Genomic DNA, 23,580 nt, shown 5'->3' on the forward strand with positions numbered 1-23,580 from the left:
GATTGTGAGATGAGAATTGTGGTGGTGGTGGTGGCAGTTCTTTTGGTGGTGGTGGTAAACGGAGCGCCAGTGAGCAAATCAGCCAAACGCATTGAAGGTCTTGCCCCGCCACCAAAGAGACAACGAAAGAGAGAGAGTGAGTGAGAGCAGCCAGCAGGCAGCAGGCTGTGTGTGCGACTGCGAGCGATGATTTCCACTCAAACGGAGCTAGGCCATTGGGTCGATGGGAGTGCAAGCAGCGCAGCGATAGCTGACATCGAGGGTGCAATTGTATTTGTGTGCCGCAGCCGCTGCCGCTGTGGCTGTGGTGCCGCAGTCAGTGGTGGAATGAGAGAGATTTGTGTGATGTGTCGTTAGGTCGAAACGGTCGAGTCGGGTCGGGTCGTGTACCTTTTGCCACGAATGTTTTGCCAGTCAGGCTCTAAAAGGCCTTACGAGAACAGCTGAGATTTTGCTGCTCGCATGACGCGCATTTTTACAAAGATAGAAAAATTTTTGAAAATTTTTATATATTTTCCAAGTGTCGCTAAGCGAGTTAACAAATTTCAACTACTTATATTTTGAACGTGTGTGTTGATTACAATTCAAATACAACGAAATTCAAAGAAAATCAAAATACAACAAAAAATTTAAAAAACGCAAAAGTGTTTTTCGTGCTGTGTTTAAATGTGCAGTGCAATAATCAAATAAATACAACAAATTATTGCAACGAAAAATTAAAGCAAAAATACTTTGCATTAAAAAAAGTGCAAAAGAAAAATTCTAAAAAAATATTAAAGAAGAAGAAAAAAGAAAATTAATTTTTTCGAAAATCGAATTGAATTGGCGACTCTCATTGATTGCATTGTGACCAGTGTGCCCAAGTGAGGACCGTGCAAAGTGTATTCCAGCAGTTATTCCACGTGTTCCGATCCGGCCGCCAAAATTATTACGCACAATTCGTTGAGCGTGTACGGTGGCGGCGTCATGTGCGCCTCCCCGTCCACAGCTCCCGGCTTCTTCAACCCGCGGCCACAGTCCGGCACGGAGCTGTCCGCCTTCGACCTGGGCCTATCGCGCTCCATGACGCTGGGCGTGCCGCCGCACAGTGCCTGGCACGATCCCACGCTGGGTGGCCATCTGCACGCCTCCGCCGGACCCGGATCCCTTGGCGGCACTGGCAGCAGCGGAGGCGGTGGTGGCGGCGGCACCACGCCCAGCAGTGTGGCCAGCCAGCAGTCAGCGGGCATTAAGCAGGACCTGTCCGGCCTCAGTGGGTCCACAGCGAATCTGAACCAAAGCGCGCACCATGTCATCAAGGAGGATCTGTCCAGTTTGCCCAGCGCCAATAATGGCTCCACATCCGCACATCACACAAGCTCCGCTCAGTCCGGCCATGGTCCGGATCTGGTGCCCATCATCAAGGGATCACAGTCGGCCAGCTGTGGCGGCGGAGGAGGAGGCGGAGGCGGCAGCACCACGCCCAGTTCGCAGGCGAACAGCTCACATTCGCAGAGTAGCAACAGCGGTTCACAGATCGACTCCAAGCAGAACATCGAGTGCGTCGTTTGCGGCGACAAGAGTTCCGGCAAGCACTACGGACAATTTACCTGTGAAGGTGAGTACAGGGGATAATTGTAACTGTAGTGGTAGTTGTAGTTGTAATTGTAATTGTGATTATGAGAAGTGCGAAGTGAAGCGGGGTCGAGGGGTTAATCTAAAGAAATCGCCAGTTGAATTCAATCTGCGCATCGCAATGCGATCTGTTGAGAACTGAGATCTGTTGTGGGATGATGACCAAACAGAAATCTTCCAACTCTAAATAGTTTTCGAGTTGGGAAACTCAAAAGCGTGCCTGCCAGCCGCTGATTTTGACAGTTACGGTGAATTATGGCAGTTTGATGAGTTGGCAATAAAATTTGGAGATGTATGGCGAGTTGTCTAGGTGGGTGTGTGTGCTTGCGAATTGCAGACAGACGGACGGACAGACAGACAGACAGTCAGACAGACAGTCAGACATTTAGATGGAGACGGAGACTGGCAGTCAGTTTAGATACTTTTTGTAACTATTTGCTGAACTGAATTGCAGTGCTTCAATCAAATGTTGCTAGATGGTTGCCAGTGTAACAAGTCGCTAGGCTTTCTCACCAGCTACTTGCTCATTGATATACTTTTATATCTTGCGCCAGAGTCAATGGAATTTCGCAGAATCTCAGAGATACTTTTGCCGTTACAGCCACTTGAATCGCTTGCCGCGATCCCGCAACACGCATCTTGTGCTCTGTTCGGCTCGCTTATCGCTAGATAAAAAGCAAAAAAAAACAGAGGGAAAAGAATACAACAAAAAATATTATCTAAATAAAATACGGTGCGCTTTGTACTAAGCCAAACAATTGTTGTGCAAACATGCAAATTGTGCGGCTGCCTGCTAAATGAAGCGCCCACCTTTTTATTGTCTTAGCCAGCGTCAGAGTAACATTCAGAGCCAGACAGTTGTGTTGTGTTGTGTTGTGTGTTGTGTTTCAGTAGCGGGGTTGTGAATACCGAAGGGGGAAAAAGTGCATTCATGAGGTCTAAGATTAACGCTGCACGCAGTGCTTGGCATTTAGTACAAACTCAAGTTGAACTTGTCATATTCGTATCTCTTGAAATGTTCTGCTTTTAGTCAGAGAGAAATGAGTAGTGCAACAATGCATAGATACGCCGCACAGTGGCACCAACTCACTTAAACACTGTTTGCTTGGAATGTATCTGTGACTCAAATGTGCACACAACTCTATCCACTGTGCATTGCATTGTAGGCGCTATTATTATTATTAATCACCAAGCATTTTGTACGCATGCCCAACAACAACAACAACGACAACAACTGCCACAATGGCAATAGCAATAATAACAAGAAGAACAATCAAAATATGTTGCTCGGTGACCGCCTCGTTGCATTCTGAAGGTGTTTCTTCGCTTGCCTCACATGCATGTGCTCACAGATACAATGTATCTGTAGCTGTGTAGCTGTGTAGCTGTGTATCTTTGGGGCTGTGCGGCTGATGATGTTGCCACGATAGCAATCTATTTTGTTCTATGCAATCGCCAGTCGCAGACGGACATTCAGTCTTCAGTCTCAAGTCTCAAGTTTGAGGCAAGACAACACGAAGAAAAATACGAACAACAACAATAAAAAGTACAAGAAAATATCAAAATAAATAGTGAAGCGCTTAGAAAGCGCTCTGTTGTTGCTCGGCGACCGAGACTCATATCATTTCGTAGTTAGATATTTAGTTTTGCGGATCTGAACCAAATGCCATAATGTGCGGCGCGTCCTTTCGGCTTCATTCACTTCAAGATACACGTACTTTTGCTCTTGCAAGATACTTCTCACAACTCGTTTCGCTGTCTGTCTCACTTGTACGTCTTGCTGTCTGACTGTCTGTCCGTCCGTTTGTCTGCCTGTCGGCGATGTATGTGAAATTTATGCCAAAAGCCACCCCACTCCGTGTTTCTTCCTATCCATAAGATTAATTGTAGCTTATGCGTGTTGCCGCTTCTCTCCGTACTCTCTGTACTCTCCGTTCTCTCTGTCTTCGGTCTGTTCCTGTTCCTGTCTAGGAAACCCATTGTAGTAGCAACTTGTTTGATATCAGCACACACAACACAGCACAGCTGTTCGTTGGCTGCTCTCGAGAGTCGCACTTGCTGAAATTAGGCACTGAAAAACAGCGTTCGAGTCCCCACTCATTAGATGAGGCTAACTAGGAAGATTCATGTCTCGTACTCTTCGTCGTATTGGCTGCAAAATGCCGTCTAACCTTTCATAAAAGTCACGGTTCAAGCCGCCTGAAAAATGCCCGCTGATAAAAGCCTGCAGATAATATTAATGATGAGTGCATGCCTCTAATGTGGCAATGGGGCAAGCCACAGACTCTGGCTCAGGCTCAGGCTCAGACTCCGAGTCTTGAGTTGACTTCTCGCCTATTAATTTAGCTATTTGTCATGGCTATTAGTTGGCCAGCGAGACCAGCATTAATGTGAGCATTGATATGGACACCTCACTTCACTCTAACATAGAAACTCCAAGAAACTTTGCTTCAATTGTAGTTCACTTTGAATTGCAAATTGAATGCAGTGCGTTTATTTATGACAAGAAAAGTATCTTAGCGCCCATGTCAAAAGCTAATTAAGTTGATTTATCTGCGTGGCCCACATGAAAATGACAAATAAATTTGAGCTATGAAAAATAGTTGCAACAAACTAAGTACTTGTTCCACCGGGCAGGTAATTAATTAACTGACACATCAACATAAACTAAGTCAACGCAGACACAATTTCCACAACACCGCGCAACGATTTAAAATGCAATGCGCTAAAAGGAAAATACTCATGACGAACTGGCGCTTGATAAAAACATATGAAAAATTGCCAACATGTCTAATTGTTAAGCGCGAGCGGCGCGCATTAAGTGCGAGTATCTTCAAGTCTCGCGCTACACTCCATTCGGCGTATCTCGCAGATACACACAGACAGTTTGTCAACTGTTGTAGGCAGAATTGTTGCATTCGCAGTCGCATTCGTATTCGCATTCGACGAAAAGGAAGTTTGATGTAAACTCATTTAAATAGGTTCCCACGTTCCGCAATTAAAGCGCAACCCAAGCTCAAGAATTCAGTTTTATTATTATATCTTTAGAAGCGGGAAGAGCGATGAGGAGTGGGATAGAGACAGAGAGAGAGGGAACCTCACGATGCGACGGTCAAGTCTTCTTCCAAAAAATACAAATTTTTCGATGTTAACAATGTCACAGTTGTTGTTTTGTTCCTGCTTGTCCATAAATGTATCTTTGTATCTACATACGCGTATCTTTGCTGTCCATTTGCATGCTTTTTGGGTATTTTTTTTGTTTTTTTTTTGCTGAACAACATGTGTGGCTTTTTAATTTACTTCATTATGAAGCGGACGAATAACGCACACTGAAAGTTACAAAATAAATGCAGACTCAATGAAAGTAGAATTCACTGCAAAGTAGGCAAAAAAATTAATATAAAATTTGCTGAATATTTCTACTTTTTGCGAATCTCCTTGTACACATTTCACTTTAGATTTTGTGAGCAGATTTATTTTGTACTTGTACTATAAAAATCATTGGCTTTTCACTTTTGCACTTTGAATGGGGCAGTTCTTCAGTTGATCACAGAGAGAGCCTTTAATAAATTTCATGAAAATTCCACTTGGTCGACACATTTGCTGCGCTTTAACAAAGGCGCACATAAATCAATTAGCTGTCTTCTCAATGCCCCAAAAAGCAACAAAATAAATAAATATTAAAAAAATCAAGTAAGAGCAACAAAGTAAATACGACTTGCAAAATAAAAACCAAAAAACAAAAAAAAAAATTAACTACGCCCACTGCGCATTTTTCAGATCTGTTTTGCTTTTTTTCTCGTGTTTCGTGCTGCAATTTATGACGTTGCAGCCTTATGCAGTTCTGTGTTTTTTTTGGAGGCGCACTGGGCGTGGCAGTAACGCCTGCAGCAAACGTATTTTACTTATTAATTAGCAATGGAAAGCTTAATAAATTTTGAGCTTGTATTAAATTTGCATTGCATCGCAAGGGAGGAGAAAAATATCATTTATTACGAGTGAATGAATATGAAAATAAATCGCTTTTTGATAAACATTTATAACTTCCGTACGATTTGATCGAACATACGCATACGCAACCGTTAGGATTGTGTCGCAATATTTCCTTTTGACAAATTATTTTTATGACTCGCCTCACGACGTGACAATAAAATATTCTAGTGAGGAAAAATAATAGCATTGATATTCGAATTTATTGGGGGAGCAATTGTTGCTTGTCGATTGTGGTTTGTTTTTTTTTTTTTTTTGGGGGAATTTCTTAACTTTTTCCCTGTCAACATTTTAATGAGCCAGCGACTTGGCCTGGAAATTATTCGGCACAAGCGCCATCGAAATCGAAGCCCTTCATTAAAAGCAACAGCAGAAACTTAATTGTACAGATTTTGGCAGAAACAAAAACAAACTGAGAGTAACTAAAACAACAACATGAATGTGGCAAGACATTGTAATCATTAAGCGCTGACTTGTAGTACAAATCGCTGTACTTAGAGGAAATGTTAAAGCCAATAAAGCTGCTGCTTCAGTTCGGTTGCAGCCTGAAGTTGTGCCTCCTCTGCCTCTCTGCCAAATGAGGCGCAAAAAATGCATCCTGACACGATGTGATTTCGAAAATGCAGCCCCCCCCCCCCCCCCCCAATTTCCCCCGTTTTGAACTGGTGGAAAAACTTTTGGGCTGGAAAAATCGTGAACTAGCAACTGAGCAACTCTGAGCTAGTTGATCCGCTTTATAATGTAACGGTTTAATTAATTATGTTAAGCTTCGGCTCTCTGGGCCAGTTGCAACGAGCAACGGCAACGTGCAACACTGGGCCCAGCAGCAGCAGACACAGTTGTTGCCACTTCATGCGCAATTTACGTTTTCAGCTAACTTGGCTAATCGATCAGCTGCAGCAGCAACCAGCGAACAACATCCGCATCCTCCTTGCTCCTTTCAACGTCTTCCACAGAAATATATTCGCTTTTATTTTTGGTTTCTGCTCTTTTTGCTTAGCACGTTTTGTGGCATCTTCTGTGGCTTATGCACTTGCAACATTTTTACCACAGCTTGTGGCTCGCCATGACGACGACGACTACGACGACGACATGCCCCGCGGTGCAAAGAGTGTGCAGAGAGTGTGCATCGCTGTAATAGTGCAAATCCGTAGCAATAACCTTTCTTATCGCCATGTGTCGCTGCCATTGCCCAAGCCCCAGACACTGTACATGACCGCAGAGCTGGACTTGAACTGCAACTGCAACTGCAACATAGAGTTTGGACTGCATAACTTCACATAGTTAAATCAAAGCTAAATCGCTTATCTTTATTTTCGTCGAGTCTAAGTCGGCTTTTTGTTGATGTTGTTGCCGTCGTTTGGCGCAGTTGTTGCTGCGGCTGTTGCAACGTGCGAATTGCTGCAGTTTGCTCTGCATATGGTGGCATATGGGCCAGGCCATGGAAATTGCGAACCCTTTTGCTGTGGCAAACCCGTTTTCATCGTTGAAGCTAGCTGAAAAACAGATTAACTTTAACGAATAGATTTCTTATTTAAAAAGATGAATTTAATCGAGTATGTTATTTAACCCGAAGTGTTGATAACCTACTTTATCAATTTTACATTGATAATCAACTACATCAATTGATGCATATATATATATAAAACTATACAAAATTATTCAGAATCATTGATTGCTTCAATCCGGGAGAGCTGCATGCACGTAGCTTATTTCAATCTGAGTCGCAGCAATTTGCGATTCGCTCAGTATTCAGCAACAGCATTTTCATTAAGTGGAAAGTTCTTAAATTTGCCACAGTTGCAGAGTTGTGGCAACTGCTTGCTTCCCACACACACAAAGCCAGAGATACCATTGACCTATATCGGGGCATAAAGCATGCTGCTTTATGGCAATGTCAACCCACAAGTGATGGGGATGCCCTGCTGTTACCCAGTAATCAGTTGGCCACCTGTAACTGCAACTGCAACAGCAACTGCAACTGCAACTGCGCTTCCGCATCAGCTTGAAGTTCAAGCGCGTTCATAATCAGCGCATTTTGTAGATACTCGAAGTGCATGCAAGTTTAAAGCATTTTGCGGTTCGTGTCTGGTCTGCAATTATGTTTCGGTTGTACTCCAGATACGTTGTCTACCTGCTGCTTTTAGTTACTGAAGCCGCCGCCACCGCCAACTGAATTTCAGTGTTCGCTGCCTTCACGTTCCTCTTACGTCTCCCGTCACAGTCTTGGTCTCTGTGCTAATTACTTTGACTAGTTGCCTGCACATGTAAGCTTAACATTTAATTATTGCGACTTAATGATGGCTCCGAGTCTCTGACTCTGTGTGTGTGTGTGTTTATGTGTGTGTGTGTGTGTTTAATAATTAGAAAATGAGCCAACAATGGGGCGGTGTCTGGGCTGCTATTGACTTTTGTGTTACACTTCTGGCAACGGTGCATTGACCGCAAATGCAACACCGACAGCGAATGCAACTGAGTCGAGCCAGATTGCAAATCACATGAAATTGGGCAAAAATTGGAAATTGGCATTCGCTGATAGGCAATTATGAGGCGCTTGCTTGCTGTGTGAATGAATGTGAATAAATATCTAGTATTCGCAGACACTCATATCTCTATTCGCAGTTGCATTTGCACTCTCGTCGAGCCAAACTAATTTCACGCTTTAAATTAAGCGGCGATGCGGCAAAAGTCTCGCGTTTGCCTGCACTTTCATTTGCGGGTCCATCGCCACTGCCATGGTCACGCAAGGGTGAAAGGGGGCGGATGATGTGGCGGGTATCGTGCAGATCCACACACATACATACACACACACACACACGCTCGGGAAGTTCAATTAATAGAACGCTTTGCTGTTTGCTGTTCTTCTTCTTGGAAGTCTAACTGTATTGAACGCTTTATGGCGCGTAGCACACACGCGAGGGCGTTCACAACTTGCCACGCCTCTCGTACTCTCTGCCTCTCAGACAGCACGCAATTAAGCCAAAGCGTAATTGAAACTACCGCAAAGTGCGCTGCGGCTTATGGCTAAACTGTCTGTGCTTATGAGATACATTTTGAAGCCATAGCAAGACAATGACACAGCACTCGATGCTCTAAGGCTTCACTCCCTCCCACCTTCACCCTTGGGGCAGGACTGGCAAATGACATTTTTGGGGGAGAGCCTGGCTGCATCTATGTACAGCTCAATCGGCAACTGTATCTGTATCTGCATCTGCGCTTCAAGTATCTACGGCTCCACCCTTTTTCGGTTATTGATATAACATGATATGCCATCTGAGATTTTGTTTACGGTATCTGCGACTCATAGCTGAATGCTTCTTCTGCTCGTATCTTCATCAATAACGACACGGCATAGCGTTCGCATCGTCTGCTTTCAGCCAAAGCTGAGCTCCAGATAAAGCCGCGATATGCGCATATGGACAGCGCCTGCATCGCCGCGTTTTCTCCTCTTCTATTCTTCTTGTATTCTCTTTTTTTTTCTACTCATATACTACGGCTGGCCAAAACCCATAGCCAAAGCCAGGCCAGGCTGCAAAGCTGTCCAGCTGTCCAGCTGTCCCACAAACAGCAACCACAACAGCAACAACAACAACAACAACAACGAAAGTGCAGTCAAAGTTTTGTGGAAAAAGAGGTAAAGGCAACGGTACGTTTTGTGCAGAAATCGTGACTTGGTACAATATCGTTATTCGTAGATCATATGGTGTAAAAGCCTAAGTGTGTGTTCAACGTGTGTGTGTGTGTGTGTGTGTGTGTGTATGTTTTGGATATTTCCTAGATACCTTTCAGTTGGATCTTGGGCTTGTCTAGCTCGGCATCAAAGCTGCGACATGCCCTTCTCGATTAAATTACATTTTGTCGACTGCTAAAATACAAAACACTTAAGAATGCAAGTAAATTTAGAAGACTTTCAAATACTTTCGCTAATTCTTAATCGAAAGCTATATGTATTTCCTTAGCTGCACTCTTTAAGCTTTAAGCTCTAGTGTAGCGCATCAAGTGATCGACCTCAACTCACCCACAGCGCACATTCATTGCGCTAACCACGTTTTCGTCCACACGATCGCAGAATGCAGACTCCCCTCTGTTGCCCTCTTCCTCTCCCTCCCCCACCCTGCTCTCTCCGCTCTGCCGAAAGAGTGCGCATTGAAAATCTTTTATAGTTGTGGCTCTGACTCGGTCTCTGCAGCTCGTACTGTGCTTACATATTTTGTTTGATGATGATTTTACAGCTTAAAACGAATTTTATGAGCATATGCCATTGTTTTGAGTTATTGTGAGAAATTTTTGTGTGGCATGGCCCAAAGCGACCAAGTCCTACGTCTACGACTCCCATCAGGACGAGTTCCTCCCTCTTCCCTCCCTTCCTTCGTTTCTCTTCTCGTGTGATACACATGTTCAACTGGATGGCGACATCGAATTGCAGTTGAGCTTGTAAACAACACGCCAGCTACGTCTAAGCCTATCGCAGCGAGTACTTAATAGGGAAACCACAACTACCCAACTACTCCTCCAACAAGCTGTAGCCTAGTCTTCTGTATTAACAGTAAATTCGTGGTGTGCCAGCCAAAAAACAAAAAACAATTCAGCGTCAGCTGTGTGTGTGTGTGTGTGAGTGAGTGTGCTAAGAGCCCCAGTCAGTCGTATCTTCGTGCTCAAGATACACTTTGTTAATTGAAAGCCATTAAAGGTAATTTTATGGAAGGCGTTAAGCCATGAAACGTGTAACATGACCATTGACATAGGCATCAACTGCAAGACTTCGTGGGGCAAGGGAGGGAGAGACAAGTCTAAGGGAGATCACTAGGACAACTGCCAGGCATCATGGAGAAGTGTAGCGCGACTTGCCGCATTTGGTGGCATGTTCTTCGCTTAGGTACTTTGCTTTACAAGTGGTAACAATTTTTGGTTTCCTTTCGTACTCGGTACTCGGTACTTCTGCTGGTTTCGGTTTCGGTTTTGTTTTTTATGCAAGTGCCATGGAATTTGTTTCGCTTGTTGCAAAATTGCCTTCGGAGGTGCAACTGACATGGGCTTCGCTTGTTCCTCAGCCTCGTTATAAATATGTACAAGGTGCCTCATAAAATTTGTTTGCAGTTGAATAGAGAACTGGAAGAGTGTAAGCTTAAGGACGAGTATTTCAAGTTCTTCGACCAATTAATTTCTTCTTTTTATTTCCCCAAAACTAATTTTTATTCTCATTCTTTCTTTCAGGCTGCAAATCATTCTTCAAACGCTCCGTTCGACGTAATCTCACATACTCATGTCGCGGCAGCAGAAACTGTCCGATAGATCAACATCATCGCAATCAATGCCAATATTGCCGTTTGAAAAAGTGCCTCAAAATGGGCATGCGACGCGAAGGTAAGTTTCACTTTTGGGGTCTACAATGCAATTTAACGCTAAGCGAATGAAATTCGAAATTTCTCGCATCGGGTGTGTGGGTCAATTAAAAGTCAAACAGTGAGGCAAATACATAAATAAATTAAATGCGCAGAGACCAAGGCAAGAAACAAAATGAACAACAAACAACAAACTAGAAACAACAAATCGGAAGTAGCACACGACTAGCTATAGCCCACAACAATTGTATTTGATTTGGTGAATTTGGGTTAGAGACTACGTCCAATAAATGGGACAACTAAATGTCAGATTCGTACAACATGCTGCACACAATTGACAAGTGTGATCTGCACTCTCTGGTCTCTGGTGGCGATGGTTCATCTATTTGGTCTGCCAAGGAATGTGGACAGGGTGCCAAGTGCTTGAGACTTATAGAACCCCGTTGAATGAGAGTAAATGCTTCGAATAGTCGAAAAACAAAATCAATATCACATTGAGCGACAACTGCAACTTCAACTCTACAAATATTTTACTCTAATTCCAGTTAAACTTAACTTAACTTTTGTACAATTCTATAAGTTTATTCAACTCTCTTTCATGGCTACAGGGTATGCGTATTTTCAATTGAACATGCTGACCCTAAAGATCAAATGCAAACTTGTTCGTTCACTGGTTAATAATTAAGAAGAAAAAAAAATGCCATAGCTACAAGAACAAGAAATACTCGAGAATATATGAATAGCTGACAAGCTGAATAGCTGAATTATTGAGCACGCTTGAGCAAGGAAAATATCTCGATATTGTAATTTGTATGTCGACACTTTATTGTAGAGCGCCATTGATGTATTGAAATTAATTTAATTACGTATTACACAGCCAAAAACTGTGTGCACAGTTCTGATTTTCTTGATATACTTTTGATATGCATACGATTTTGTTCAGTGCACTTTGAGAGTTAATCAAAAGCAGTGGAAAATAATGAATGTATGCAACTAATTTGTGGGCAACATTTGTCAGCAAATATTTGGCATAGTTGGGCCAAATGTTTTGTCCACAAATTGGCAAACGACGACAAATTGACAGCGACTTCGATTCAATGACTGCCCAGCTGACTTACTGACTGCCCGATTGCCTGACTGATTGACTGACCAACTGACAGACTGACTGACTGCTTAACTGATTGTTTGGTTAGTCGCTGTTGTCGACATTAACAATTAACGTCTGTCTGGGGACCTGTCGAGTTACTGCACAAAGCTGTTATTATTTGCACTAATATTGACAGGTTTTTCGCAAAATGCTAATAATGCCTCAGCTACATAAAGCCATAGTTACAGCTATAGCAGCAGATGTTGACTGTGAGCTAGTGCGATTTGGGTTAAGAACGAGTATACGAGTATATGATCACTGCTTGGCGACGATGGCAATTAAAATGCAGCTAACAGCAACATTGTAATTAAATGTATCTAAACATTGATTTAACCGACTCTCGTACGCGCTGGCATTGCGCAAAATTATGATAAATTTGCCTAGGCCAAGTACAAACAAATTTAACTACTGTCGTTTGTGGCTAATGACACATGGCTTGAATCGGACATTTGTTCTCCTCTTTTTGGACTACCTGTTCTTGGTACCATGTGATTACCTGTAGCTGTCACCGGCGACGAGTTGTCAACCTAATAAAAAACCACCCAAAAGAGTTCAACACCTTTGCGATGATGATGTTGTACCGTCCTAAAGACAACTTCCTCGTAAAAAACTAGTTCAACATATTCACAAAATATCTGAGTTAAAAAATCGTGAGAAAATACATTTTCAGCATAGAATTTTGGGTTCCTTTTTCGGTGTGTTTCTACTGAACGCTACTTAGCACAAAAGCGGCACAAAGGTTATGCCTCTGAGAGACCTGAACTTGCCGCGGTCAAGAAAAACCTGAAAAATCGCATAGAATCAACCTTCGGGGTCGCTCTAATTAAACTGCAGTGTCAATCGGAAGAGTGATGGTGATTTTGTCGGTGGGGTGGCTCAGCGAACTGGACAAATAATTTGTCCAAAAACGGGTTTATTTATTCTTTATTCAAGTCAAGGGTGGGCACCGCTTAATTTATGCATATTATAAAGGTATTTTTTAATAGAAAAATCCAGTGAATGAGAATTCTTTTAAGTAAAAGAGAGATAGAAAGAGGGACTTTTACGCAAAATATTGAAATGCAGTTGCATGTCAAGGCATTAAGAATGGAAATTTTCAACTACTTAACGACATGCAAATCCCAGGCCGGAAGCAATATTCGAAGGCAGAGAAATCAACGACTTGCTTAAGCCACTTAGCCTAGCAATTAGCTTTAAGCCACTTGGGCACGCACTGAAAGAGCGACTATAATGTGTTATGAGCGATTGCTAATTTTAATATTTGATTACATGAAGTGAACTTTGAAAACGCAAAAGCGCAGCCAGGACTTGAGCACGTGCTCAAGAGGGGGGGGGGCCGAAGATTCATTCATTAAGTAATCAGCAATGGGAAGAGCGCTTCCACAGCATCTACAGTTTGTTGTCTGTTCTCTGCTTTTGTTGTTGCTGGCGTTATCTGTAAAGTCGATCGAGTTGATCTTGTGAGGCATCTGCAACACTTAGTTGCGGTCAGTCTGCGACTGCGACTGCAACTTCAACTGCTGTTGCTGCTTTTGCTGATCTCTGTGGTCAAAGAATTATTTTCCCAGGCGCATAAATAAGCCCAAACTGGACAGGAGAGTGGGAAGACAGAGAAAGAGCGATTGAGCGAAAGAGAGAGAGAGATGCTTAGAACTGGTTTGCTGCGTCTTCTGTCTGCCCATAGATCAGCAGCTCAGCGCTCAGGAGCTCAGTAGCTCAACAGGAATGGGTATAGTCCAAGATGTGCTTGGGTCACAATTACGCAAATGTATTGTATAAATAATTGTGTCGTTGCATTGCTGGACAGTGGTCAGTCTAGATTCCGAGTTCCGGTTTTGGTTTCGGTGTCGGTTCTTCAACATTAACAACAACAACATCAACATCAACCCCCGGAACTTAATTGCTTGGGTAAAGCAATAAACAAACCCATTTTGCATTCCCCTTTGCGTTGATCCTATGCAGAAACAGTTAGGATCTTGTCCTCATTGTGCGACTGACCAAAAATGCTTTCGCTTTTCGTTGCAAGCAACAAAAGACGTTACTTTTGCCTGCCCCATGCGAGCGTGTGTGTGTGTGTGTGTGTGTGTGTGTGTGTATGTTGTGCCTGAAACAATGGCTGGACCCAACACTTGACATGATCAATAATCATGTTTAGCTTTATTTGCTTTTCTGTCTCTCAAACATTTTTGTTTCTTAAATGCGCCCAAGGCACAATATATTTCTGATTTTGTGGCTCGATTAAGTCGAGGCTGAAATACGACCCGACCCAGCCTGTAACTGTGTATGTCTTGAGTGGGGTTAGGTGTGGTGAATGCGACTCTATGTTAGGTGTGTACCTCCAACTTGGAGGTGTAAAAACCTTTGCTAACCCACTTTACTATCACATTAAGTACAGAGTTGCGCCATGCCAGCACTGCATTGTGAGGAAAATGCGTTTAAGGAATGGCCAAGCCTTTCTATGCAGGTGTAAGATCGAAATATTGGGCCAAAGTTCAAGCGCACCCAACATTTTTGTCGTTCAATTAATACTAGTTCAACTCTAAAATGAGTAATCGTTGTTGCTACCTTGAAGATGTTTTATTTTGTTTATCAACTTCAACAATTCATCATCATGCGTAGCTGAAAACACGTGCATGTATCTTGTATCTTGAAGATGCGTTGAAAGTATTTAGTTGAATTTGCATATCTAAGCAGTTGCGGCAACAAAACGAAGCTTAAGCAAAAGGGGTTGCAAGTTGCAAGGGTTTTAGTGCTTAGGGTTGTTCTCAACCCCATTGAGCAAAGAAGAAAAGTATCTTATGACGTTATTTTGCTGAACAATAGAGCGCACAGAGCACAGAGGAGAGCAGACTGTGAAGAGTGCGTCCAGATTGAGGTGCCCGATAGGCATTGTGCGTTGTGGCAGCTTTGCCAACAGTTGAATGGCGCAACATTGTGCGGCGTGTGATGTCGCGGTCAAAATAAGCGCATAAAGGCGCACATATTGAATTACCGAAGACCCAAAAGACACACACACAGATACACAAAAAAATATATAAGATTACAAACACAGTTGAAGATGCTGAGATCAAACATACTAACTTATTCTTTCTCTTTCTGTTTCTTTCTTGCAGCTGTTCAACGTGGCCGCGTGCCGCCCACACAGACCGGCCTGGCTGGCATGCACGGTCAATACCAGTTGGCCAATGGCGATCCAATGAGCGTGGCTGGCTTCAACGGCCACTCGTACCTCAGTTCCTACATTTCGCTGCTGCTGCGTGCGGAACCGTATCCCACATCCCGCTACGGTCAATGCCTGCAGCCGAACAACATCATGGGCATTGACAACATCTGCGAGCTGGCCGCCCGACTTCTCTTCTCGGCAGTCGAGTGGGCCAAGAATATTCCCTTCTTTCCGGAGCTGCAGGTGACCGATCAGGTGGCGCTGCTGCGTCTCGTCTGGTCGGAGCTGTTCGTGCTGAATGCGAGCCAATGCTCGATGCCTTTGCATGTGGCGCCTCTGCTGGCTGCCGCTGGTCTGCACGCCTCACCGATGGCGGCGGATCGCGTGGTTGCCTTCATGGATCACATACGCATCTTCCAGGAGCAGGTGGAGAAGCTGAAGGCGCTGCACGTCGACTCAGCGGAGTACTCCTGCCTCAAGGCGATTGTGCTCTTCACCACCGGTAAGTTGCTGGACATTCTTTACAAGGATGTGCCCGCACTGCTAACCAAAGTTTCAGCACTCCTCGGCAAGCGGGCAACGGCGACGTCTGGGGAAGCTGAGTGTAACAACGATGATGTGCTCAGCGTGGTGCGCGAGCATCTCGACGAGCTCAATCGCCAGGAGTTTGAGTCGCAGCTGCAGCAGGCCCCGCTGCACTTGGCCACGTTCATGAAGAGCGTGGCTGGCGTTGAGGCTGCAGTGCAGCAAGCGGAGCAACAACAACAGCAATACCAACTGCAACAGCAGCAACAGTTGCCGCTTGGACAAAGCGAATCGAAGCCAGTTGCCAGTGCAGTGCCTGCTGTTCCTGTTGTGCCCTCCGCTAGCAGCGCTTTCAGCACCTGCGCCAAGTCCAGTGCCGGCGAGGTCGATCTGCTCGCTGCACTCTATGCCAGCTCCAACAACGCAAATGCTGAGACCAGCGTCGCCAGCAACGCCAGCCACAACAATAGCAGTGGCCTTGGCGCCTCGCTTGCCACCCAATCGCAATCACAAACGCAATCCCAATCCCAGTCCCAGAGCGCTTCCTCCTCTCTTAATTCAGCCGCCTCGCCGCTGAGTGCCGCCGCAGTTGCCGCGACCACTTCCGCCACTTCCCTGGCCCCAACAGCAGCGAACAGCTCGCTGGCTGGAGCATATCAGACGCAGGGCCATCAACAGCAGGCGGCTGCCGCTGCGGCCATGTTCTATCAGACGCCGCCGCGCAGCGCCTTTGGCTCGGCCTTTGATATGTTCCACCACAGCACGCCCTTCGGTGTCAGCCACGCGGCGGCAGCGGCTGCGGCAGCTGCACACTCCGGCAGCGGTGGCAGCTTCGGTAGTCCTAGCTATAGATACTCGCCATACAGTCTCGCCGGCAGTAGATGGCAGTTGTAGACCGAATCTCTCGAAAGTGTCTTTCAGCTAGCCTCTCAATCGAAACCCAGTTTTTGGTAGACCTCTAGACTAGTCGATTGCCTTAGGTTAGCTACTGTAATTACCTGTATCTTATGTAACTATGCTGTACTTAATTATGTATCTACAAGTATTTAAAGTTATATTTAGTGCCTACTTCTTATGTATTTACTGCCTTAAACTAAGTCTTATTTATTCTACTTCTAAATTAGCTTAGAATCAATTCCAAAACAAAACAAAACAAAAACCAAACTAGAAACTACTTTACCAAAAATGATTGAAAGATGAGTAGAAGAGAATTCGATGAAGTCGAAGATGAAAGAAATATATACATACTGCTGTTGCTGTTAAACAAATTAATCCTGGATTGTGTTTTTATTCGTTCTATTTGTTACTAATTCTTTATGGCTTGTTGACTAATTTCTAAATTGCTTTTAATTTGAACTTTTGCTTAATTTGGATACTAACAAATGTTCATGCTTTGGTACTAATCACTAATTAATCTAATCAATGAAGTTTTGAATTCAAACGTGAATCTAATGAAGATGTGTTAAAAATTAAAAAAAAAATTCTTTATCTTAATTTGCAAACCTTAAGAAAAGTATTTTTTGTATTATTTAATGATCAGTCGTTTGTATTTTATTATGAAAATATAAACGACTTGAACATTGCTGATCTAATTTAACAACTAACAAACTTATAACAAGAAGTTTCATCAATGAAAGTTGAACAAAAGGAAACCTTAAAATGATGATATACTAAAACAAAAAAAAAAAAAAACAAAAAAACAATGCTGATTAAGGTTTCTGATTATTAAATTATTGTTTGTTGTTTAATTCACATACAATTGCACTTCAAAGTATCCAAAACTACGAATTCAGCTTAAAATATTTATTATTACTTACTTCTTCAAGGAGTAACGTAATACAAACAAAAAATATTAATTAATGATGTTTAAGCTGTTTTCGTAGTTTTTGCACTACATATTTATTATTTTTCTTTTAATAATTTTGCATTTTTTTCTAAATAAAAGCTAAGAAAAACAAACAAATTACAACTTCACACTTCATCTTTAACTTGGCTTCGGCACACATTCTGGACTTTGGGATCAACTTGCACTCACACTCACACACATACACGCCTGCTCACATCTAACACACACATATTTATTGTTATAAGCAAATCTAAAAATATTTAAAAAAAAATTAAAATAACATGGCACATGGTTTAAAGCTAAGTCTTAAATATTATTTTTATGTTTGATTTTTATTTGAAATAAATCAACTATATTTGTATGCAAATATTATTATAAACAAAACAACTCTTTATAAAATTTAATATAAAATATGTATATTATTAAGCTAATTCCATGATTATTTTTGTAAGACATTCGCTTCAGTTTCCCATTTTGCATTTTCCCCCTTTTAGTGGTCAAGTCAACTCAAGCAACTGGTCAGCTGCACTGCTTGGTAAACTCTTAAAATGTGTTCCCATGTGCTGGCTGCTCAGTTCGTTTGTCAAACCGTTGTCTGGTCATGTCAAGCAGCTGTCCCGGGCGCACGTCGCATCGCGTCGGGTCTGTCCTCGATCTGCGACACTGACTACACAGATCCCCTCCAGCTCCTCCTTCGGTGTGCTCCTCCCTGTGGCTGGCGACGTTTATTGACGTCGAGATACCACATTATGAACATTAAAACAACACTCGTTTATGTCGCTTACTTACAAGCCGAAACTGCTGCTCCTTGGCCGAAACTCTGGCTTAAAACTCTAGCTTTGGCTCAGACTCAGGTCCAGCTTTAGCTCTGGCAAAAGCAGCAAGCAATGAAAATAATTTTCCAATTTCCAAAACGCTGTGTGTGTCTGTCTTTGGACTCAGAGTTTGGCTCTGTTGTGAGGGGGCGTCGCGAGTTCGTGTTGCCTGTGCTTAGACTGCAACTCCAACTCCAACTTCGACTTCGACTCCGACTCCAACTCTGACTCGACTGTTGCACAGCAATTGCATTTGAATTGGCTGCATGAGTCCATAAACTGCAGCCGATCAATCGCTGCATCGCAGCAGCATTTTCCCCCCTTTACAAGCCTTTGCCGCTGATTTTGGTAGACACGATCGTGGTAGTAAAATACCGGGTATAGACTTAGAAGATCTTCTGCTTTTTGGCCCAGGCAGTCGCAGCAACAACAAAAGCAACAACAACAGCGACAAGAGCAACAACGGCAGCACGTTGACGACATGTCTGCAACTCTTTGGTGCATCTTCCAATCTGGCTGCGGCCTCGGCATCAGCATCGCCATCGTCTTCGTTTTCGCCTGCGTCTCTAGCCTCCCTCTCGTCGGAGATCTTCACTCCGCCTGATTGCTGTCGTTTGTTGCAGTTGTTAAGAGTTGTAGCTTTCATGTCTTGGCCACACTTTTTGACCAACATTTTATGTTGGTTTTAAGCTTCGTCTATGGCTCTCAGGCAACCTTTGTGTTTGCCTTGTTGCACTCGGTTGCTGATGCCCAAATCGTTTTGTGGATTGCTCATTGATCTGCCTGCCTGCCTAGCTGGCTGCGCTACTTTCTGAAAATTGCCATAGACATGCCTTTTGTGCCTGTGCCTTGTAATTAACAGTTTCGAACAGACATCTTTGATTAGAATCATCACTTGGGCGCGTTTCGGTCTTTAACCCGATACGCTACATTGTGAAATGATATGATGTTGCTGGTTTTATTAGTTAAACTCCAAGACAACCATTACCTAAGATTAATCTGATACGAAGCCCTCCAACTATAATTTTGCAAAAAAAAAATAAAACCAACTATTGTTGTTAGAAATAACAACTATTTTTAAATAATAATTCTGTTAATTATAGATGGATCTACGGATCTACGCCAAATAGTTGTCATTTCTGTGGTGGACTTTCTTTAACAACTTGTAAGAATGCCGCTTGAAAATAAATTCATAGTTGACCTCACATAGACCCCAAAGCTTCGACCATATCTAAAATCATTTTTCTTAATGCTTATTAAAACTAAATAAAGTTATAACTATTGCTGGGCAGACACGGAGCTGCCTCGAAGTCGCCCTCAACAACGCTGTTCGTAGTTGGACTCGTTGACCATAAGACTATATAATAAAATATAATGCAGCAATTCATAATTTTCGTTAAAGAGCTTAACCTCTCCTATGGTCAGAGTCTGTCCGAAAAGAACTGCTGTGGGAAGAGGGAGAGAGAGAGAGGGGGCGATAGGGAAGCTTGATTTGGGGCCTGTGCCACGTTCTTGTGTGACCAAAAAATGTGCTCCTTTTTCGATATGCATGAAGTTGTTGTTGTTGCTGTTGCTGTTATTGGAAGCACAATTCGGTTACGTAGTTACATCAACTACTTTACGGTCATTATGCATTTAAAACACGCGGTCACGATCTCCGCGCTGAGTTAGTAACTGCACAAAAGGTGGAAAAGATTGAAGGAGGAGACTCAGAGGTCCCCAAATCGAAGCCCGAGCCGAACTGAAACGGTTAACCAAAGAGCCAAAGAGCCAAAAACTAAAACCAAAATCGAAGCCAAGTTAAGCCAAAACCATAGTTAAATCCCGAGAAAGCTGTGCTGCCTTCAACTCGCAATGCTTGCATTTCTTTTTGGCCAAACTTAAAACTGGAATTTCTTTCTCTTTGTCCTCCTCGTCGTTATCGAAGTCTTCTGCATTTTAATGAAAATACAATTTTTACATGGCATATTGATTCGAATTGTGGCACAATTTTGTTTCGTATTTTGCTGCATGTCTTCCTTGTGCAACTATTTGACTTTCTGTTCTCCAAATAGGCAATTTAGCATCTCAGGTAATGGTCAAGATAATTGACAATTATGACCATGGTCAATGAAGTGATTCGCTCAGCTTTTCATCTCAACGGACCAACTCAAATTTGTATCTATGGTTCACGACTATTGTTGCCGTTATTGTTGCTGTTGTTGTGACTTGTTTATGAAATGAAATGGTTAATAATTGCTAATTGAATTTCTGTTGCCCTTGGCGACAAATCATTTATCTTGATTTACGCGCTTTGTGTGGGGGCGTTTGTAAACCTGAGTTGAGTTTGGTTTTCATTTATTATTTATGTAGTCTTTATACTTATGCTTTATTTATTTGCCCGTTGGTTAGTTCAGTTTGGCTTCAACGGGTGCCATAAAGTATTGAACCAAGAGAGGCACTTTAAAATAGTTCCATGCAATTGAAGATGCTTTTAAATAACATTTGTTTTTTACTTACTTACTAACGGGTACCATAAAGTATTGAACCAAGAGAGGCACTTTAAAATAGTTCCATGCAATTGAAGATGCTTTTAAATAACATTTGTTTTTTACTTACTTACTAAGTAACGCCCCCACACAAAGCGCGTAAATCAAGATAAATAATTTGTCGCCAAGGGCAACAGTAAGTAAAAAACAAATGTTATTTAAAAGCATCTTCAATTGCATGGAACTATTTTAAAGTGCCTCTCTTGGTTCAATACTTTATGGCACACGTTGAAGCTACTTACTGATCGTATAAATAATGTCCAATTTCTGCACTTTTTATTTTCAATGTTGACAATTCACTTAGCGTATGACACACAACTTCCTAATGCATTGTAAACATTCAAAGAATTTGTCATTTATTTATTTTTTCACATAGCTCAGTATAAAGCATTTAACACTTGATCTTTCATAAATGAATAGCAAAGCGCATATTAAATAAATTAATAAGTTTAGTAATAATTAGTCATTAAGCAAATTTTCAGAGTACGAATATAAATAAAATCAGTATTCATATCAAATTTTATATTTCCATATTTTATTTCAACAATTATAAGATTATAAGATATAAGTTAAATTTAGTAAAACTAAAAGAGATGTTAAGTTTGGAAGCAGACTTAACCCAGTTTAACTCCATTCAAGTCTCAGAGTGTTAGCTATCAGTTACCGGCAATACAGTGGAGAGAAGGTTAACTCTAATGAACCCATCGCCAGATTTTATTTTTACTTTGTAACTCAGTGTATTGACTTTCAATTGACAGTTGGAAACTTGAAGTACGCTTGCGTGTAGTTAAAAACTAGTATATAACCATTACTTAGAGTCTGCTTGCGGCATGTGGCATGCAGCAAATCGAATAATGAAATTCAAAGAGCGCAGCTTAGAAAACTGAAATACGAGACATTAAAACGACACATTACGTCCCATTGGTGGCATTTTGCAATGCAATCAAATTCGAGTTCACGCCGCAATCGGATATTTTGACGACGACAGCGACCGCGACTGCGACGGAGACTGCGACTGCGATTCGCCTTTGGCTCGAGCGATGCCATCAGATTGGCACGTAAGCTTCAGCAAATGGCCAATTCATTAAGCAGCAAGTTTGCAAATTCAAATTGCAGCTGCTAACGATATTAATGCCACTTGTAAACTTTTGCGTAATGTGTTGAGCGACGCGATAACGCAAAAGATACTCAAATACTTGTGCGCTTTGGTGCATCTATCACAGCACTGAAATCATTCAGTTTTGTCAATTACGAAAGTGCTGCATTCTGGCTAATTAAACAAACAAACTAATATGCGGTTTCGGTACGGCATTCTTAACAACTATTTAAAATGCTCAAAGCTATGCAAATTTGTAAATGCTGATGTCTAATTTGAATTTCAAATAGTCAAACCCTGAAAATAATAAGTATACACCACAGTTTGTGTGTGTGTGTTCAACTGAAAAACTAAAAAAAAATCGTGTGTGTAAAATTGTCGAAGTTGTACTTTTACAACGTTTTACAACTGCACATGCACATTTACAAACAGCGAGCTGTCACGAAAAAATTGATAAGCAAACTTTGTGTCTGGCAATTAACACTTGACGGCACACGCTGCGTATGCGCAATGTCTTTGTCTTTTTATTTAACGACCAGTCAGACGCATAAAGAAAACCCCAACCGTTTGGATCGGTTCAGTCTATTTCGGTTTTGGGTTCCGCATTATTATAGTGCTACATGCCTTTGTTGAGGGCGTTGCCGCTTAGTTTAATTTTCCAAAATTTAATTAAATGGCCTCTTGTTGGACCGTCTGTTCGTTCGGTCATAAGTCCGGGCTCTTAATTAAGTGTAAATCATGCTCGAGTGACGCAATCGCCGTATTCCGTCATGTGCCATTTCTAGTTGTAGTTGTGTGTGGGGGCGTGGTCGCAATTTATGTTGACTTAACGATGGACTTGCCCCTCCTCTTAGACGCTGGAGTCGAATTTTTAGCGTAGGTGAACTGCAAATTTGAAAGAGTGAATCAAATACCTCATTTGCATTCGATCTCTAACTTATCTAATTTGTTTTTTTTTTCGTACCTATTACAGATGCCTGCGGTCTGTCAGATGTCACACACATTGAATCCCTGCAAGAGAAATCCCAGTGTGCTCTCGAGGAATACTGTCGAACACAGTATCCAAATCAGCCCACGAGATTTGGCAAGTTGCTGCTGAGATTGCCCTCCTTGCGAACCGTCTCCTCACAAGTAAGTAGAGCTAAACAAAACTTAAACTTTTCGCAGTCACATTCTTTATTTTAAGACTGAAATCTAATTATTCATTTACTTTTGTTTATTTTTGCATTTTTCGCTTCGTTAGGTTATTGAGCAATTGTTTTTTGTGCGTCTAGTCGGTAAAACGCCCATCGAAACGCTGATACGCGACATGTTGCTCAGCGGCAACAGTTTCTCTTGGCCCTATCTGCCTTCAATGTGACACACAATGTGGCGCCAATTGACAACAACTTGATCATCAGCCGCAGCTGTGGCGGCCGCTGTGGCAGCCAATCATAGCAACACTACGCTCAACATCAACTCCTGCCACAACATCACTGGCAGCAACCACAACACCAGCAACAACATCAGCAGTA

General features: G+C 42.4%; 1 protein-coding gene across 2 annotated transcripts; it reads left to right on the forward strand.

Annotated features, from left to right (window-relative positions):
* Positions 1–209: 209 nt before the first annotated feature.
* Positions 210–23,445, forward strand: LOC117574320 (steroid receptor seven-up, isoforms B/C). 2 transcript variants are annotated; one of them, XM_034258130.2, is made up of 5 exons: positions 245–1,597; positions 10,819–10,968; positions 15,207–15,758; positions 23,040–23,197; positions 23,310–23,445. In XM_034258130.2, exons 1-5 carry the CDS (start codon positions 967–969, stop codon positions 23,424–23,426), a joined length of 1,608 nt encoding a protein of 535 aa, XP_034114021.1. In that variant the 5' UTR covers positions 245–966; the 3' UTR covers positions 23,427–23,445. The 2 variants fall into 2 exon arrangements, with proteins under 2 accessions (XP_034114020.2, XP_034114021.1); XM_034258129.2 differs by lacking the exons at positions 23,040–23,197; positions 23,310–23,445 and having other exon boundaries at positions 210–1,597; positions 15,207–16,882.
* Positions 23,446–23,580: the final 135 nt, after the last annotated feature.

Source organism: Drosophila albomicans, chromosome 2R (genome assembly GCF_009650485.2).
Source record: "Drosophila albomicans strain 15112-1751.03 chromosome 2R, ASM965048v2, whole genome shotgun sequence".
Lineage (NCBI taxonomy): Eukaryota > Metazoa > Arthropoda > Insecta > Diptera > Drosophilidae > Drosophila > Drosophila albomicans.

What these genes read in the sequence shown, in the direction of transcription:
- LOC117574320 (XM_034258129.2), top strand. Translation starts at nt 967, where the DNA reads ATGTGCGCCTCCCCGTCCACAGCTCCCGGCTTCTTCAACCCGCGGCCA. An exon ending in CGGACAATTTACCTGTGAAG is followed by an intron (nt 1,598 to 10,818) that starts GTGAGTACAGGG and finishes TCTTTCTTTCAG; the next exon opens with GCTGCAAATCATTCTTCAAA. An exon ending in AATGGGCATGCGACGCGAAG is followed by an intron (nt 10,969 to 15,206) that starts GTAAGTTTCACT and finishes TCTTTCTTGCAG; the next exon opens with CTGTTCAACGTGGCCGCGTG.